The 20,021-nt window shown below is 40.1% G+C and overlaps 2 protein-coding genes across 7 annotated transcripts in view; one reads left to right on the top strand and one right to left on the bottom strand.

Moving 5' to 3' along the window:
• The window catches only part of ift122 (intraflagellar transport 122), a 106,715-nt gene extending 102,730 nt beyond the window's left edge, over positions 1-3,985 (bottom strand). The window contains exons 1-2 of one of the 3 annotated variants that reach the window (XM_062969768.1): positions 3,829-3,969; positions 1,381-1,438 (exon numbers count right to left, since the gene is read on the bottom strand). In XM_062969768.1, coding sequence (XP_062825838.1) covers positions 1,381-1,412 — 32 coding nt within the window. In that variant the 5' untranslated portion in view covers positions 1,413-1,438; positions 3,829-3,969. Of the gene's footprint in view, positions 1-1,380; positions 1,439-3,828 lie in introns of all 3 variants that reach the window. The other 2 variants (XM_008116992.3, XM_008116989.3) reach the window with 2 other exon arrangements.
• Positions 3,986-4,101: 116 nt separating this feature from the next.
• Positions 4,102-19,502, top strand: mbd4 (methyl-CpG binding domain 4, DNA glycosylase). Of its 4 annotated transcripts, none has more exons than XM_008116993.3 (8): positions 4,104-4,290; positions 7,187-7,420; positions 11,611-12,374; positions 12,771-12,830; positions 14,276-14,410; positions 15,293-15,460; positions 15,704-15,807; positions 17,196-18,361. In XM_008116993.3, exons 1-8 carry the CDS (start codon positions 4,253-4,255, stop codon positions 17,280-17,282), a joined length of 1,590 nt encoding a protein of 529 aa, XP_008115200.2. In that variant the 5' UTR covers positions 4,104-4,252; the 3' UTR covers positions 17,283-18,361. The 4 variants fall into 4 exon arrangements, with proteins under 4 accessions (XP_062825841.1, XP_008115202.2, XP_008115200.2 ...); XM_008116994.3 differs by having other exon boundaries at positions 4,109-4,290; positions 15,311-15,460; XM_062969771.1 differs by lacking the exons at positions 15,704-15,807; positions 17,196-18,361 and adding an exon at positions 18,555-19,502 and having other exon boundaries at positions 4,102-4,290.
• Positions 19,503-20,021: the final 519 nt, after the last annotated feature.

Genomic DNA, 20,021 nt, shown 5'->3' with positions numbered 1-20,021 from the left:
GTTGGAGGCAAGTATGAATGCTGCAATTAGGGGAAATGATTAGGATGTAATGGCCTTGCATATTTAAAGCCTAGCTGTTTCCTTCCTGAGTGAATTTTTTGTTGGGAGGTGTTAGCTGGCCTGGATTGTTTCCTGTCTGGAATTCCCTTGTTTTCAGAGTGGTGTTCTCTGCGATATTAATTAGATAATCTGTGGAAGAGGCCTAAGTGAAGCCTAAGTCTGCCTGTTCCCTGGAGTGAATCGGTTGCTAGTAGACCAAGTGGGTGGAGCTTAGCCTTCTAACTGGCAGCAATTGGATAAAAAAACAATTATTCCTCTCCCTCTAATTAGGACTTTATTTTTCTTGTGGTATCAACCTAGAGCCATGGATGATGGGTTGTGTTGTCAAATTTCAAGGTTGGGGGGCCTGTAGTTTTGTTGTTTTGTCCGCTGCCCGGATGCCATCACTCTTTTATATATATAGATATAATATATAAACATTTGGGTTCCACGATAAACTTTTGCTTCAAAAAGGGCCCCACAGCTGAAAATGTTGAGAACCCCTGCTCTTTGTCCCCTTCCACACAGCTGAATAAAAAACCCCCTTTTCTGCTCTGAACTGTAATATATGGCAGTATGGACTCAAACAACCCAGTTCAGAGCAGATATTATGGGATTTTCTGCCTTGATTGTCTGGGTTATATGGCCTTGTAGAAGGGCCCCAGGCCACTGCTTCTTAAACTGTGGGTCCCAACCCTTTGCTTTACAACAGCCTTCCTCAAACAAGCATATTCAGCAACCAAAATGTGGAAACTACCAGGTTGTGGTAGTTTGATAAAGCACAGATTATTTATATATATATATATATATATATATATATATATATATATATAATCTCCTGTGCTTTATCAATGTGTTTTATCAATGTTGTACCCTATCCATATCTATGAGGAGAGGTGTGTAACTTATTATTATAATTATTATCACCATCATCATCATCTCCACCATCGAAGGGTCCCAGGATTTTAAAGAGTTTACAAAAATGCATAGATAATATTACTAATAATATTACAATATATTTTATTACAGTACAATATATATATTACAGTACAATATAGTAATTTATTACCAGTATTGTACTATGCTAATAATATAATATTGTATGTAAATTTAATTTGTAAGCCGCTCTGAGTCCCCTTCGGGGTGAGAAGGACGGCATATAAATGTAGAAAATAAATAAATAATAATCCCCAAAGCAGCATTTCATGAAATGACAATAGGAATGGGATAACAGTGGCCACTCTTGGCACATGCCAGGGTCAGTATCCCTTTGGTTTAAAAAGAAGGGAGATTCATCCAAAATCAGTCACGATTCAGAAAACATGGAACTTGTTAACTCACATCTTTCTCTCTCCTTCACTTCCACACTGCATAAGGTTTCTCTTTCTGCTGGAGATTACTAAAATGGGAACTCTAATTAATCTCAAACCAGGTAAACCCCAAGTTGTTTTGCAAGTTGCTTTGACCTGTGTCTGATACCAAGGTACATTGCTGACAGTTTCAACGCATGAACATCTTTTATCCTTGCTGCTACTGGTTTCTGAATGTTGTTAAGTGTGTTCTTGTTATTGGAAACCATGTAAGTCAGAATTGTATCATAACTGTGTTTCAGTATAATATACTGTAATGTGGTTTAATGGTTGTGTTGTATGCCTCTCCATCATAGAGTCAGTGTTATCATTGTATGCATTCAAGACAAATCTGACTAAAAGCTGCTTGATCACAAGGTTCTCTTGGTAAGATTTGTTCACCGTGGGTTTGTTTTTGCCTCCCTCTGAGGCTGAGAGAATGTGACTCCTCAAGGTCACCCACTGGGTTTCTATGGCTGAGTGGGGATTCAAACCTTGGCATCCAGACGCATAATCTAATCCTTAAAGCACACCACAATTACTGCGTACTCTCCAACATCTCTATTGTACGATGAGATTTGTGTTTTACATATTTTTTTGGTTGTCATTTAAGTCTTTTAAGTTTATATTGATGTTATTTATTTGTTGATTTGTTTTGTTTTGATTTGTTACTCACTTTGGCACTGAATGTTTGCCTGCTTTTTCTGGAAACCACCCTGAGTCCCCCTGGGGAGATAGGGTGTGTTATAAAAATTATTATTTTGTAGACAGAACCATTTGGCCAAACAGCAAAAGAATGGCAAAAATTCTCCATGAGGCAAAGGCAAGCAGAGGGTGCATCTACATTGTAGAATGAATGCAGTTTGACTCCTTAAACTGCCCTGGCTCAATGCTACGGGATCCTGAGTGTTTTAATGTGGTAGTACTCTTGGGCAGGGAAGGCTCAAGACCTTGTAAAAAATCACTACCCAGAATTCTTTGGTGAGCTATGCCAGTGCAGTTCAAGTGGTGCCAAACTGCATTAATTCTGCAGTGTAGATGCACCCTAGGAAAGGCTGCAGCAGACTGTGTTTGCGTCTCAGGAAAAGCAGGGTGCATCAGTACCAGGCATGGGCAAACTTTGGCCCTCCAGAGGTTTTGGAATTGTGGGGGCTAGGAATTGTGGGAGTTGAAGTCCAAAACCACTGGAGGGCCAAAGTTTGCTTATGCCTGATCTAAACTGTTGAATTGCTGAAGCTTGACATCCCTTTAACTGCCATGGCTCAATGCAATCTAATCCTGGGATATGTAGTTTGGTGAGGCACCAGCAATCTTTAGCAGAGAAGGCTCAAACCTTATAAAACTACAATCTCCTTGTGTTGTCATAGGCTTTTATGGCTGGAATGCTATGTGTTCCTTTGTCTCAGGGTAACAGAAAGTACAGGCAGTCCCCAAGTTATGAACAAGATAGGTTCTGTAGGCTTTAATGGCTGGAATCACTGGGTTGCTGTGAGTTTTCCGGGCTGTATGGCCATGTTCCAGAAGCATTCTCTCCTGACATTTCACTCACATCAATGGCAGGCATTCTCAGAGGTTGTGAGATCTGTTGGAAACTAGGCAGGTGGGGTTTATATATCTGTAGAAGGTCCAGGGTGGGAGAAAGAACTCTTGTCTGTTGGAGGAAAGTGTGAATGTTGCAATTAATCACCCTGATTAGCAGTGAAAAGCCTTGCAGCTTCAAGGCCTGGCTGATTTCTGCCTGGGGGAATCCTTTGTTGAGAGGTGTTATCTGGCTCTGATTGTTTCTTGTCGGGAATTCTCCTGTTTTCAGAGTGTCATCCTTTACTTTCCTGATTTTAGAGTGTTTTAATACTGGTAGCCTGGTTTTGTTCATTTTCATGGTTTCCTCCTTTCTGTTGAAATTGTCCACATGCTTGTGGATTTCAGTGGCTTCTCTGTGTAGTCTAACATTGCAGTTGTTAAAGTGGTCCAGCATGACCTCACAACCTCCGAGGATGCCTGCCACAGATGTGGGCAAAACATCAGGAGAGAATGCTTCTGGAACATGGCCATACAGCCCGGCAAACTCACAGCAACCCTACAATCCCCAGTGTTAGCTTTCCTCTTCTACACTGAGAAATTAATGCAGTTTTGATACCAAGGATCATGGGGGGTAGTTTTACAAAGTGCCTCACCAAACTACAACTCCCAGGACTCCATAGCACTGAGCCATGGCAGTTGAAAGAAGTGGTTTTCCAAGTGCCTGAATCTCACAGTGTAGATCAGTGGTTCTCAACCTGTGGGTCCCCAGGTGTTTTGGCCTTCAGCTCCCAGAAATCCTAACAGCTGGTAAACTGACTGGGATTTCTGGGAGTTGTAGGCCCAAATACCTGGGGACCCACAGGTTGAGAACCACTGGTGTAGGTGTACCCCCAGCTTCTCCCGGCCCGGTTGCTCTTACCACTGCTCGGCCTTATCCCTCCAGGTTAACGCAGCTCGCATTCTGCCCCTTTCCACAACAGCCACCAACGGCCGCTGTTTCTTTTATTTATACGGGCTCCCCAGGCAACACGCATGCGCACTCCTCCCCTCCTTAAGCATCTCTTCTTCGGACAGACTTGCGCATGCGCATTTCCTTCTTCTCATCCCTCCCTCTCTAGATTTCCAGTTACTTGAAGTACCGCTTGTGATGGTGAAGAAACACCACAAGTACGCACGCGCAAACGATACCTTCCTGAGCGTACTCTTGCCTCTCGCGATATCTCACACGACTCTCTGCCCGGCTTTCTTAATAGGCCACTACCGCTGTATCTAGTCTCAAGTGTCGAAAATGCGCATGCGTGCTGAGCAGAAGAGTTCCCGCCTTAATACAGAGGAGGGACAAAATGCCAGGTGAAGAAGCAATGCAGCTAGTCGCACTCAGGTATGGATTTCCTCAACAGGAGGAATGTAGGTTATGGACAAAGAGGTGATACAATTATTCTTTTAGTGGCTCCCAAGTTTCCATCCTACACGATTGTGGACTTCAACTCCCAGCAGCCCTCAGCTAGCTTGGCCAACGGCGAGAAATTCTGGGAGTTGAAGTCCAGAACAGTTTGAGAACTTCTGCATGGATGGATTCTGTCCTGAATGGCCTGCAGCCTGCACACTTCGAAGAATGAATAGTTTGGTCTGGTCCTTTTTCACAAGTAGAACAGGAATTCAGTGCAAATAATGCCATGAAATAAGTGCCTGTGTTCCATTATGACAGCACTAAGTTCTGTCAGATGGAGATCACAGAAGCATTCCAAACTGAAGATGGTTCCCTTTCCTCACCACTCAAGGAGCATGGAGTGCAAACCATCAGTGGATAAATAAATATCTCCTAGAGCAGGTTTGGGCAAACTTGGGCCCTCCAGATATGATGGACTTCAACTCCCACTGTTCCTAACAGCCTCAGGCCCTTTCCTTTTCCCCCTCAGCCGCTTAAGCATTATCTTTTGGAATAACCATGGAGGCTGAAGAACAAACGTAGAGATGGGCTATATCTAAAAGTAACACTGATGCTAAGGTTAAACCTGTAAAATGTTTTCTATCTTGCAGAGGAGTGAAAGTCTTCTTGAATATATAAACTATTAATAATAAATTTATTTTTTACCTGCCTCTTCATGGCTCAAGGTGGGTTACGAAACAATCGGACCCCACTCAATTGAACAACTTTTGGCCAGTTTCCAATCTCCCCTATTTGAGCGAAGTCTTGGAACGTGTGGTGGTCTCGCAACTCCAGGTGTTCTTGGAAGAAACTGATATTCTAGACCCGTCACAGTCTGGCTTTAGGTCAGGACATGGAACTGAAACAGTCTTGGTCTCCTTAGTGCAGTGGTTCTCAACTTGTGGATCTCCAGGTATTTTGGCCTACAACTCCCAAAAATCCCATCCAGTTTACCAGCTGTTAGGATTTCTGGGAGTTGAAGGCCAAAATATCTGGGGACCCACAAGTTGAGAACCACTGCCTAAGTGGATGATCTCTAGTGTACTTGACAGGAGGAGTATGTTCCAGTTGGTTTTCTTAGACCTCACAGTGGCCTTTGATACTGTAGACCATGGTGTCCTGCGACAGCTTGCAGGAATGGGGCTTGAGGGCACTGTTTTGCAGTGGCTTCAGTCCTTGGATGGTCGCTCTCAGAAGGTGTTGGGGGACACCTGCTTGGCCCTGCATCCTTTGCCTTGTGGGCTCCCACAGGGTTCAGTGCTGTCCCCCATGTTGGTTAACATCTACATGAAGCTGCTAGGGGAGATCATACAGAATTTTGGAGTTAGATGTCATCTGTACGCAGATGGTGTCCAACTCTATCACTCCTTTTCACCTACTGCTAAATAGGCTGTTCAGGTACTGAATCTGAGCTTGGCAGAAGTGACAGTCTGGATGAGGGCAAACAAATTAAAATTGAATCTAGACAAGACAGAGGTACTCGTGGTCAGTCGTAAGGTCGAACAGGGCATAGGGTTACAGCCTGTGCTGGATGGGATTATACTCCCTCTGGAGACACAGGTTTGCAACTTGGGAGTTCTCCTGGATTCATTGCTGAGCCAGGAACCCCATGTTTCAGCGGTGACCAGGGGAGCTTTTGCATAATTAAAACTTGTGCGCCAGTTGCCCCGTACCTTGGGAAGTCAGACTTGGCCATGGTGGACCAGGCTCTCATTACATCTCAAATAGACTACTGCAAGGCGCTCTACATGAGGTTGTCTTTGAAGATGTCCTGGAAGCTCCAGGTAGTCCAACGGGCGGTAGCCAGATTTCTCACTAGAGCGTACAGGGAGTACAGGGAGCACACAGTCTGAATAAGGATTATGAACAAGGATTATGGATGAATCGAATGAAGCACTTTATATATATTTTTATGTTTTTATTGCTTTATTTGTTTATTTGCTCATGTGTTTAATTGTTTTATAGTTGATGGGGTCTGTTTTTATTGTAATGTTTATACACGGCATTGAATTTTGGCAGAGTTGTAAGCTGCCTTGCATCCCCTCAGGGGTGAGAAAAGTGGAGTATAACTGAAGTAAATAAATAAACACAGTAAAAACACTACAAATACACACACCAAAACGCACCTCCATAAAAGTTATATACCAAAACATATCTCTATGAAATACATATTATGACACACAAAACAGAGATTTAACAAAGGACATGAATTAAAAACCATGTTTATGGAAGTGGAAGCGCTGGATCAGTTTGCATTAAGAGAATACGAACTGTCTTTAAGGACTGATCAGACCAAAGGGCTGCTCAGCTCAGCACACTGGGTGCTTTGAGAGCAGAAGCTTTTATTGTTCAGTAGCCCTGCCTCAGTTGTGGAATTTTACAAGGAACATCCAGATGTTTGCTTCCATTTGTAAGCATCCCAGGTGATCTTACCACATAAAAATGTCAGAAAGAGAAAATGAGAGAGGAAAAGAGAAAAGTCTTTTGATGGATGTCGTTAAGAGCCATGTGCCTAGAAGTGTCCTCTGTCAAGGTGACCAGCCATATAGATTTTGGTATCATCCTAAAGGGGAGACTGTCTTGTTTAATCTGATTTTAGTGCCAGTTAGTTTCATTGTCAGAAGTGTCCCTTCTGTATCAGAATGAGTGAAAAATATTTCTATGGAATAGTGTTTTTTTTAAAAAAAAAAAATAAGTGTCTATAAACTGCAATGAGGAAAAAAGTTGTGATGCATATGTGACAGGTGTAAAAAAGAACATTTTAGTGACCAACAGGGTAGAGCAGCTTTTGTACTAGGAAAAGCTACAAAGATAGGGCGAATTTTGATAGTATTGTATTCATTTGCAGTGATATAAGCAATGAACATGTGACGGAAGATATAAACAAAGAGAAGAGAGAAGCCACAGCGCATCTTGACCCCAAGAAAGAAGAGACCGAGACCATACAGGGGAAAGAAGATGAACCGGCTGTATCTTTATCAGCTTGTTTGTGCCATAAAGGTGTTCCAGAAGGTTGGGAAAGGATAATCAAGCAAAGGCAGGCTGGTAAAACGGCAGGAAAATATGACATATATTTTGTCAGGTAATGCTAATTATAAATTTTGGGAATCTACTGATGTGATCCATGGGGCATTTTGGTTCAGAGCAGAGAAAAGAAAATATTATGAAGAATATACATAGTATGTAAACATGGGTACATAGTACAGAGACACCTCAGTTAACAAAGCAGATGATCTCCAGGCATTACATTTCAATTGAAAATGTGTTGCCTGAGGCAGAAATAACATAGAATAGTGACACCAAAAAAGAGCACTTTACTATGGACATTTGAAATGAAACATTCAAGTCAGGCAAGCTTTATATTAGTAAATGAAAACATTTTTAATCTTCTTCGGAAGTGCATGACAGCTTCTTCCAAAATGTATCTAGGAGTTTTTTCTTTACCAGCCACCAATTTTGTTATGCTTTACATTTTTGTGACCAAACTTATAGAGCCACTAGCTGTGCCCGGCCACGCGCTGCTGTGGCGAAGTCTGGTGGTATGGGAAATAAATATTGAGGAATTGGTGGTAGTTAAGGTAAAGGGTAAACGTTTTCCCCTGACATTAAGCCCAGTCATGTATGATTCTGGAGGTTGGTGCTCATCTCCATTTCTAAGCCGAAGAGCTGGCGTTGTCCGTAGTCTCCTCCAAGGTCATGTGGGATGACTGCATGGAGCAGTGTTACCTTCCCACTGGAGCAGTACCTATTGATGCACTCACATTTGCATGTTTTTGAACCTCTGGGTTGGCAGAAGCTGGGGCTAACAGTGGGGGCTCTCTCTGCTCCCCCAATTCAAATCTGCGGCCTTTCGGTCCAGAAGTTCAGCAGCTCAGCGCTTTAACACGCTGCGCCATCAGGGGATATTACAGTAGAGTCTCACTTATCCAACATAAACGGGCCAGCAGAATGTTGGATAAGCGAATATGTTGGATAATAAGGAGGCATTAAGGAAAAGCCTATTAAATATCAAATTAGGTTATGATTTTACAAATGAAGCACCAAAACATCATGTTAGACAACAAATTTGGCAGAAAAAGTAGTTCAATGCGCAGTAATGCTATGTAGTAATTACTGTATTTATGAATTTAGCACCAAATGTCACAATATATTGAAAACATTGACTACAAAAATGCGTTGGATAATCCAGAACGTAGGATAAGCGAGTGTTGGATAAGTGAGACTCTACTGTATTTCCTAAAGGTTGTGAATATACAATATTTCTGATTGGTTTTTTTTTGTTTGTTGGAGGCAAGTATGAATGCTGCAATTAGGGAAAATGATTAGGATGTAATGGCCTTGCAGCTTTAAAGCCTGGCTGTTTCCTCCCTGAGTGATTTTTTTGTTGCGAGGTGTTAGCTGGCCCTGATTGTTTCCTGTCTGGAATTCCCTTGTTTTCAGAGTGGTGTTGTTTGCGATATTTTATGTGCTTCTGCTGTCTGTGGCCCTGAGAAAACAGAGGATTTGCCAGACTTTGATGATGGGAATATTTTGTTGGGAGGTGTTAGCTGGCCCTGATTGTTTCCTGTGTGGAATTCCCCTGTTTATTTACTGTCCTGGTTTTAGAGATTATATTGTTCTGCATTATTCTATCCCAGTAATTATTTCATATTAAAGTAGAATCTCACTTATCCAACATTAGTTTATACAATGTTCTGGATTATCCAACGCAGTCTGCCTTTTCATAATCAATGTTTTTGTAGTCAGTGTTTTAAATTCATTGTGATATTTTAGTGGTAAATTTGTAAATACAGTACAGTAGAGTCTCACTTATCCAACATAAACGGGCCAGCAGAACGTTGGATAAGCGAATATGTTGGATAATAAGGAGGGATTAAGGATAAGCCTATTAAACATCAAATTAAGTTATGATTTCACAAATTAAGCACCAAAACATCATGTTAGACAACAAATTTGGCAGAAAAAGTAGTTCAATACACAGTAATTCTATGTAGAAATTACTGGATTTATGAATTTAGCACCAAAATATCACAATATATTGAAAGCATTGACTACAAAAATGCGTTGGATAATCCAGAACATTGGATAAGCGAGTGTTGGATAAGTGAGACTCTACTGTAATTACTACATAGCATTACTGCGCATGGAAGTACTTTTTCTGTCAAATTTGTTGTATAATATGATGTTTTGGTGCTTAATTTGTATAACGATTACCTAATTTGATGTTTAATCGGCTTTTCTTGAATCCCTTCTTATTATCCAACATATTCACTTATCCTGCCGGCCTGTTTATGTTGGATAAGTGAGAGTCTACTGTATATTGATAATCTTATATTATCTGCTTAGAACTGGATTATATGAGGCCCTTCTTCACAGCTGTATAAATTGCACACTGACGTGGATTATATGGTAGTGTGGAGTCAAGATAATCCAGTGCAAAGCAGATAATATAAGATTATAAATGGGTTATATAGCTGTGTGGAAGGGCCTTGAGTCTACACTGCCATATAATCCAGTGCAAATCTGATAATCTGTGGAAGAAGTCTAAGTGAGGCCTAAATCTCCCTGCCCCTAACTGAAACCTGGCTGTCCCTTGGTTGCTAGGCAACCAAGTGGGCAGAGATTAGCCCTCTAAACTGGCAGCAATTGGATAAAAAAAATTATTGCTCTCCCACTAATTAGGACTTTATTTTTCTTTTCTTTTTGTTGTATCAACCTTGAGGCATGGATGATGGGTTGTGTTGTCAAATTTCGAGGTTGGGGGGCCTGTACTTTTGTTGTTTTGTGAGTCGCCGTGATGCCATCACTCTTTTCTATATATAGATGGTTCATTTTTTAACATGCTAGAGATAGCCAGAGACGTAAATATATCCTGTTGTTGTTACTGTGCCTTCAAGCTGTTTCTGACTTATAGTGGCCCTAGGAAAGTCCTGTCATAGCATTCTTGCCCATTTTTGTCCAGTGTTTTTTCCTAGGTCTTCCTCTAGGCCCTTCCACACAGCCATATCTCCCAGAATATCAAGGCAGAAACACCCACAATATCAGCTTTGAACCACGTTATCTGAGTCCACATTGCCATAGATTCCAGTTCAAAGGAGAAAATGTGGGGTTTTATTCAGCTGTGTGAAAGGGGCCTCTGAGGCTGTGTGGCTTGCCCAAGGTCACCCAGTGGGTTTCCATGGCTGAGTGAGTATTGGAACTCTGGCCTCCAAAGCCTCAAACTACTTGACATCTCTCGGTCTTCTTTCTTCTTTGTTCTTCTGTGAAGGGATTCTTGAGGCAGTTGTTCTGTGTGTTGCTTGTTGTGGCTACAGTACAATTGGCTAGAATTCAGTCTGTGCCTCCTTAGCTTTTCTCCTCAATCTTCCCAATGCTTATGTTGCTGATGTTAGTGCTCCAATTGGTGTTCTCCATCATGCTTTATCAACACTTCTGAGTAGAGTATTTTGTTGGGCGAGTAGGCTTATTAACAAAAGACCCTCCCCATAAATGTATAGCAGAGTAACTTATTAGCAGCAGTGTGACCCAGTACCAATAGCCAAAAGTTGATAAAAGAACAAAAACACACAGACCAATGTTATCTCTTCCTTAGGAGACTTTTCTTTATAACAAAATAATATGGTTACACTATTTACAAGAAAAAGGTTTCCATTATGCTGATAAAGTTCTTTATATTTCTATCTTTGCTTCCACGCTGCGCTTCTTTCTCACCAAAGCTTCTAACAGGGACCTTATACACGAAGCTTTACACATCAGGCCTTCTCACACTGAGGCCTTATTCATACTGAGGCATTCTCACACTCCTTAGGACAACGCTAGCTTTGGCCCACTAACTCTAACAGACTTCAGCCTACTTTTTGTAATTAAAATATCAAATTATTTTTTAATATTTCTGACATATTTGCACGTACAAAGTCCACTATCTAATTTATTTAAAATACTGTTTTCCTCAATTCTAAGACACACTCTCCTCCTATATAAACATCTCTAAAATGGGGTGCTTTTTTGTATATATAGTTTTTTTTTATTTTGGTGGTATTGAAATTTGTGCGTGTCTTAAAATTGATGACATCTTAGAACTGATTAAATACAGTATGTATATCACCACATTTTTAATTTCTTGGCAGTTAAACTGTAAATGTATTTATGAAGACTTTCAGTATGCTAGCTTCAGTTTTGTTAATTATTTTGCAAAAACATATTTTTGTTTGGAAGATAGATTATTAATATGGATTACTGCACTAACGAACTCACTCATTGCATGTGTTTTAGTCCACAGGGAAAGAAACTAAGATCTAAACGTGCTCTATTAGATTACTTTAAAAAGAACAGAGAAACTGGTCTTAAATTAGAGGATTTTGATTTTACTACCTCTGTTCAGAATAATAAGCAAAGAACCAAAGAATCCAGCATCGTACTTGGGAGATTAAAAGAAGAGAGGTGTGTCACTCGGAGCCAGATTCTGGATATTGGGCTGCAGAGCAATGAAGGAGAAGAACTGCAAAATGAAATCGTGGCATTTCAAACAAATGCTGGAGATTTAGAAAATATTTCCACCTCTTTACAGACTGAGACAGTTGCAGATGACAACTCAAAGGACTGTTGTTTCAAATCCAAAGAAAATGTTAAAATAAAGAAAGCTAGAAAAAGTTCAGAAAATAGGTATTTGGAAGACGGCCCAAACAAAAGACTGAGAGCATCATCACATAAAAAACAAGGGGTTGGAAAACTTCCAAAAACAAGACGAAAGAAGGCAGCATATGTTCCTTGCTTGAAGGATGAAATACCTCTTTCCCAACCAGAACTGGAGCCACATGTTCAACCGGTTGCAAGTCTCTTGGAACACAAGTCAAGCGCAGACCATTTCAACTGCAATGTGGGTCCCAGAGGGGTAGTCGCTGTAGCCCCTAATGAAAACCTTTCCGGGCTGGAAATGCAGAGAAACCTGATGCTGCCAGGAAACCAAGGCGTAAAGATTGCTCTCAGCGTGGAAGTTTCACAGACTTGTGATGAGACGTGTTTTACTTCAATAAAAGGTATATATGTCACAGTGAAGTACTCTTTTCAATGCTAGTAATGACACATACAGACTAATAGAACAGAGAAACATTGTCCCCCTTCTCTTTGTCCTCTAGCACTAGATCTATACCAGCATTAAGTGAATTTTTCCTTCTGTTTAAAGAAAGAGATATGATCTTTATTATTCTCCCTTATTCCTCTGGAGAGGAAATTTTTCCAAAGAGGTCCAAGAAGGAAGGTTTCAGGGAAAAAAGGAAATTAGTGAGATTGGTTTCCTACTCTTCTTCAGCACAGAGTCTTCACTGAATCTGAGTGAACCTGGTTCTAGTCTTACAATGTGATACAGCTACAGTTTGATCACATTCACAAGTAATCATATATTTGCATTTGTTTTTCATACTTCTTCTTGACAGAGAGCCATATCCGAAGAAGGAAAACCAGTCCATATTTTTCCAGTAAACTCACCAAAATAGGTAAAGTCCTATTTGTAGCAATGTTTAGTGGCGGGTTTATCAGTTTTACCAAAAGGGTCTGCAACCAAATCATAACTGTTCTTACATGGAAGTAAATCACATTGATTGGATATTTATATGGTAAAAAGTAAGTACGTTGCTCTTGGAACACAACTTTCCTGAATGAGGGTGGGACTTTATTCCAAATAAAAATAGTCTGGCTGCTCATCTTCCATTTTTGTGTGAACACAAGTCATGACACAACAATTAAGTCACAGAGTAGCAGTTTGCACTTTTAAAGGCCACTTCATTCAATTGAGGCTTGGCTGATACATAAATTAGAACAGGCATGGGCAAATTTGGTCCCTGCAGGTGATTTGGATTTCAACTCCCAAAATTCCTAATAGCCTCAGGCCCCTTCCTTTTCCCCCTCAGCTGCTTAAGCAGCTGAGTGGGAAAAGGAAAGGGCCTGAGGCTGTTAGGAATTGTGGGAGTTGAAGTCCAAAACACCTGGAGGGCCAAAGTTTGCCCATGCCTGGATTAGAATAATGATCATTTCAAAGTTGTCCAATTATTATAAGCAACTGGCTGCTATAAGTATCATCCCATAATCCAATGTGTGTGATATGAGAGAGAGAAATATATTTGAGTATTGGACAGCTTTTGTAATTATGATCTTAGAAGCTGAGATATTTAGAACAATTGGCCCTCCACATTCGTGGGTTCCCCCCCCCCCCCGTTTTTAATTCAAATTTAACAGGAAAAAACACAAAATAAGAAAACAACAATACTTATACAGTACATACATACATACATATAAACATACCTAAATAACAACTGCATAATTTCTCTTACCAACATATATCTCTACTCTTAATTGCCCTAGTAAATGTGGAGAGCTGGCTATATTACACAAAATGACATTGATCTCATAAGAGTGTAATGGGGAACCATAATTTCCTGGGGCATCAAAGAGCCAATTTTAAAATCCTCCTTCCTTAAACTAATCACAGTTATACTGAGAAGCTGAGGTCTATTTGACATAAAACCTGTGACTCCAAATATTTTGGGATTTTCTCGCATAATCCTTCACTATTGCCTGCGCTGCCTGGAGCTGATGGGAATTGTAGTTAAGCAGAATCTGGACAGCCATATTTGCATCCCTTTCATTTACAACTCTTAACTAATGAAAAGAAACCAAGGTCAGTTCATCATTGTTCATACTGATTTGGATTCACTAAGGATTATGCAAACCACTATCCTCGGTACTGATCAGGCAGGATAAAGGAAGGTTAATGACATTTGCGAATATATCTGCTATTATGTATTGCTGATAATTTCATATAAACTATTAAAACTGCTACATAAGTCAGAAATCGCTTACTATACCAGTTCCAAACTATAAACAAACATAAAGAAAACATAAACAACTGATTACGACATTTTGATTATGTATGTTTGTACAGCTCCAAGCCCACCTAGAAGGAAGGCTTTCAAGAAATGGACTCCCCCTCGGTCACCTTTTAATTTGGTCCAAGAAACACTCTTTCATGATCCATGGAAGCTTCTAATTGCAACTATATTTCTGAACAAGACTTCAGGTAAATACGCATAAAACCTTAAAATCTCCCACATAATAGGATGATATTACTTCCCTATTCTATGTAAAATTCACACTGAACATGAATCAGACAATTATTTATTTATTTACAGTATTTATATTCCGCCCTTCTCACCCCGAAGGGGACTCAGGGTGGATCATATTACACATATAATTATAATTATAAAACAGGTATTCCACATGTACAATATCTTCAGCAGTAAGAAAACCATGCCCCATTTGGCCTAAAGTGTATAAAATGTGGTCTCTGCGCTCTGCTTGGGATAGCATGCCTACTGGTTTAGGGTAATTACTGATCACAAGCTTGTGCTTGATTAGTGTGAGTCTCCAACACTTGCTACTAGAGGAATCATGAGGCAGAATCACCTTACTCGGGGTTTTGATATAAGGCAAACATTCAATGCCATAACATAGAACAGAGACAGACCAGGCACCGGACTGGCCTCGAACTCATGACCTCTTGGTCAGAGTGATTTGTTGCAGCTGGCTGCTAACCAGCCTGCGCCACAGCCTGGCCTATTATTATGTTAAACATTATGTTGCTGGATGCAACTCCCATTAGTCTTAATAAAACTGTTAAAATTATTATGGGGATTGTGGTCCTACAGCAGCCAGAGGGCTGTACATTTCCTTCCCATGAATTATGTGAATGGAGCTAGTCCAAATAATGGACCTGTCCAAATAATTGTTTTATGAATCGTTCTTACTGGTTACAAATTGTTTTAGATATAAGTATCTGCTTTGCTATCTTTTAAGAGACTGAAAGCCATGATTGAAAGCATGATTCATCCCAAGTAACTGCTTATAGAAGCTGTTGTTAACCTTCCGAAAAAATGTTCACGCTTGTCCTTACTATTCACAGCATCTTATTTCTCACTAGGAAAGATGGCCATCCCTGTGTTGTGGGAATTTTTCAAAAAATATCCTTCGCCCTCAGTAGCAAGAACTGCAGATTGGAAGGGAATGTCGGAGCTCCTTAAACCACTTGGCCTATATGAACTCAGGGCAAAGACTATCATCAGGTTTTCAGGTAACTTTGTGGGGGGGGGGCACATTGTAGACTCGGAAGAGACCTTAAGGGCCGCCCAACCTCATTCCTAAGCGTAATACTGTGATTAAAGAATGTTCTCTGTAGTAGCAGCATACAATTTCTTTGCTTTTTCCATTTTAAGTAAATCTGTGTCTTTCTCTTTTCATCATTCTCGCCCATATTAGAAGCACTAGAATTTATCAAATTCACCAGATCTTTTGATAGACCTTTTTTGTTCCCTAGATGAATTTTTAGTCAAACAGTGGAAGTATCCTATTGAGTTGCATGGGATTGGAAAATATGGAAATGACTCTTACAGGATCTTCTGTGTCAATGAGTGGAAGGAGGTAATAATAATAATAATAATAATAATAATAATAATAATAATAATAATAATAACTTTATTTATATACCGCCCTATCGCCCCAAGGGGACTCAGGGAAGTTTCCAATCAAAATAACAACATACATTACATAGTCAGCAATTGAGAGACAATATTAAAACAGATACAACTATACAATTAAAATAAACAATAAATAACAGTTACAACTAACCATAATCGAGAGGACAGGGATCATTAGCCAAGTATCCTAACAATCCGGTTAGGGATGGATGAATCTTATATAACATGTTTCAAAGCCATAAGTCGGAGGTATACAGAGTGAATTACTCAAAAACCTGCCAAAACCACCAGGTCTTCAGACCCTTACGAAAGGTGGATAAGTTAGGGAATTGCCTGATCTCTTTTGAGAGTGCATTCCGGGGGGGGGGGGGGGGGGCACTGCCGAGAAGGCCCGATCCCTCGTCCCCACCAACCGTACTTGGGACGGAGGTGGGAGTGAGAGAAGAGCCTCCCCAGACAATCTCAAGGCCCGCACCGGTTCATAGGGGGAGATGAGATCACAGGGATAGGCAGGGCCCAAGCCGTTTAGGGCTTTATAGGTTAATACTTGCACCTTGAATTGGGCCTGGCAGTTTATCGGCAGCCAGTGGAGCTGTTTCAATAGGGGCATTGTATAATAGAAATAATAGAAATGATGCAGTATGCTTAAATCCATAGAAGACAATGGAACGTCTGTGGTCCTGAACTGAGAACAGGAAAGGGCTTACTGCTGTTAAGAATGGTGGGGGTTGAAGTCCAAAACACCTGGAGGGCCAAAGTTTGCGTATGCCTCTCCTAGAAGGTGCAAGGCCTACAATAATAGTAATACTGTGCGTGAATTGCAACTATTGAAAATAGTAATATGATCCAATGTTTTGCCTCAGTAGTCTCCAAAGGGATAAGGGCAGCCTATGAATTCTTGCTACAGTGCTGACAGTTGGCCCAGTTTAGGTCTTACAAAAGCAGGTGCAATTAATTGTGGGGAAGCGCTTTTAGGCAGAGGAATCTGGACTATCCAGAGCCTTCTGATCTTCACATTCAATATGTCTTATTTTGTGCTGGCAAATAATTATTTCAGAATATGTGTACATATGTAAATATATAGATGGGATGCAGTTTTAGGTCTTGGTTTGCTAGTGCACTTCCAGGGAATAAAATAGCTAGGCAATGGCAAAAGTTTACCGGAAGGTATCTTATAGTCACCATAGGTCTGAAATGAATTTGAAGGCACAAAGTTACAAAAGTTCAGTAATGAGCAAAAATTTGGTTTCTATTGTATGTTTAATGGCTGCAAATATGGTCCACACTTTGTGTTTCTGAATTAAAATTATTGTAACCTTGACTCTCTTTCAGGTACAGCCAAAGGACCATAAACTGAATATATATCATGCCTGGCTTCAGGAAAACTACGAGAAACTGAAACTTAATGACTCTAAATAGATGCACTTTTTACTCTTTTAATCAGCTTCTTGCTTTTTCTACCACCCCTCTCAATTAAGATAAATATAACTTATTTTATAATTATCCGGATACTATATAAAATTCTAGTGTTGGTCTGCATAGATAATATCATTTAGATATTGTAATTTACTAACACAACATAAATGACAGCTTGTTCAAATCATTCAATCATTTTAACAGTATAAGTTGTGGAGCATGTTCAAATGCAACATAACTGCAGAATATTCTTCCAGTAGCTACAGTGTATGGCATTTAATATTGTATTTACTTTGAGTATATAATGTTTGAAATACAGTTCCAAGAGATACTAGGCTCATGCACTTACTTGGCATCTTCCTTTTGCCAATTTTGAGGGTCACTGATACAGTTGCTTAGCCAAAATTTGAAGGAAAGAAATCTATATAAACTACTAGAAAGAAGCCTGAATGAATGTAGAATGTAGAAAGTTTTCTTTCAGGAGCTACATTCTTAAAATCTCCCAACCAGCAAGGCCAATTGCTATGCTGAGCAGCTTCTGGAAGTTGAAGTTCAACAATTGCTTTTCTAAGTTCTATAAAGGTTAACTGTATTGGTATAAATAGCATTAAAAGTAACAGTGATGTATAAGACACCATTATTTTTAAAATGCAGCTGTTTACTGAGCACAGGCTTCTTTTCTGCTGTTTCAAAGGAGAGTGCTAGAAAATTAAAAGTGTGAGAGCATGAAATTTCAATAGTGACTTTCATGTCACCTGGAAAATTTCCTCCGTATAATGTTAACTTGTCTTTTGACAGATGCAAATTATTTGCCCAGTTTTGTAAATAAATGTTTGCTACATTTATATCTTACTTCCCCCATTGAACTTTTTTAGTAAAAGGGAATGATTCTCAAAGGTTTGTAAACATAATTATGCAAAGTTTCAGCAGAAATGTTGGATTTACACTTGATTATTAATCATTATATTTAAGCTAGTCCCATTGGTTCCAATAAAAATTATCTCTGTAGTGTTCTGTTAAAAATGAATTCCTGCCTAGAGTTGTATAAATTATTTTTTTAAAAATAAAATATTTTTATTTTACCCCTTCATCTTGAGACCTCAGAATGGCAAACAGATAAAATAATATGAGCAATACAGACAAAGGTCTGGAAACCATGTTGTATGTTACACTGTTTGGGAAGCTGGGTATATTTAGCCTGAGTAAGATCAAGAGGGAACATGTTAGCCACTGTTGTGCCTCCGCAAGAACTCTCATGGTTTACCCCTATTTCAGCCCTTTTTAGTTAGAGGTCTGAAGATTACCTAGGAAGGAATCCCACTGGAGCATTGCAACACACCAAAATACTTGGGAGTTACTCTAGAACGTGCTCTGACTTACAAGAAGTACTGCTTAACTATCAAGCAACATGTGGATGCTAGAAGGAATATAATATGAAAGCTGACTGGCACCACCTGGGGATCACAACCAGACACAGTGAAGATATCTGCCTTTGCACTTTGCTACTTTGCTGCTGAACATGCATGCCCAGTATGGAATACATCTCACCACATTAAAATAGTGGATGTGGCTCTTAATGAGACATGTCATATTATCACAGGATGTCTATGATCCAACACGGCTAGAGAAATTATACTGCTTAGTATTGCACCACCTGATATCCACCGGGAAGTAACACCCAGCAATGAAAGGGCCAAGGCAGTGACATCTCCGGTTCATTCCCTGTTCAGATATCAGCCAGCATGCCAACGACTTAAATCAAGAAAGAGCTTCCTAAGATCTACAGATACTCGCAGGAACACCCCTGTAAGCGAGAGTCCAAAAGTGGCAGGCTAAAACCCGGGACCTCAATCAGGGGTTGTTACTGAATGAGACACACACATCCCACCCCCACCCCCGGCACACAGAAGACTGGGCGACTTGTAAGGCACTGAACTAACTTAATTTAAGATAGCATAAAACTGTCAACAGCGTGCAAAGAACGTGGGTTAGTACTACCATCAAAAGGACTCGGCATCACAGTGGATGATGAAGCGGCAGCTCCCCCTGTGGCGGGAATCAAGCATACCCTCATGAAGCCGGAAGCTGGAAAAATGTTAAAAATAGCCTCTATTTGTCTTTAAATGTTTGCCATATGTATGTGCATTGTAATCCACCCTGAGTCCCCTTTGGGATGAGAATGGTGAAATATTAATACTGCAAATAAATAAGTTGTGGATTTCAGTGGCTTCTCTGTGTAGTCTGGGAAAACCAAAGTGCTGTTCCAGCAGTCGCCAGCCAATCCCTCTGCAATGCCAGGAATACAGGTTAATGGTGTAACATCAGAAAATGTCGACCATTTCCACTACCTCGGCAGCCACCTCTCCACAAAAGTCAACATTGACGCCAAAATACAACACTACCTGAGCTCTACGAGTGCAGCATTTCTCTGAATGAAGTAGAGAGTGTTTGAGGATCGGGACTTTTATTTTATTTTTTTAATACCCCACCTCCATCTCCCTGAAGGGACTCGGGGCGGCTTACATGGGGTCGAGTCCAGGTAAATACAGTAATACAATAACAACATAAAACATCAGTAACAAAACCACGCGCAAATATAAAATTTTAACATATAAGGATAAAATAGCAAACATTAATAAAACATGATTTAAACAGGAGAAAGAAAACATAACGAACTGGGCAATGTGCACAAGTGACATCCATAGGGATACCAAGGTGCTTGTTTATAAATCTATTGTCCCC

This window comes from Anolis carolinensis, chromosome 2 (genome assembly GCF_035594765.1).
Source record: "Anolis carolinensis isolate JA03-04 chromosome 2, rAnoCar3.1.pri, whole genome shotgun sequence".
NCBI lineage: Eukaryota > Metazoa > Chordata > Lepidosauria > Squamata > Dactyloidae > Anolis > Anolis carolinensis.
Note: the sequence above shows the minus strand (reverse complement) of the source record. Positions and strands in the feature narration are given on the sequence as shown.

Coding starts and splice junctions, on each gene's coding strand:
- mbd4 (XM_008116993.3), top strand. CDS start 4,253: ATGCCAGGTGAAGAAGCAATGCAGCTAGTCGCACTCAG. Junction 7,421..11,610: donor TATGACATATATTTTGTCAG/GTAATGCTAATT, acceptor CATGTGTTTTAG/TCCACAGGGAAAGAAACTAA. Junction 12,831..14,275: donor CAGTAAACTCACCAAAATAG/GTAAAGTCCTAT, acceptor ATGTTTGTACAG/CTCCAAGCCCACCTAGAAGG.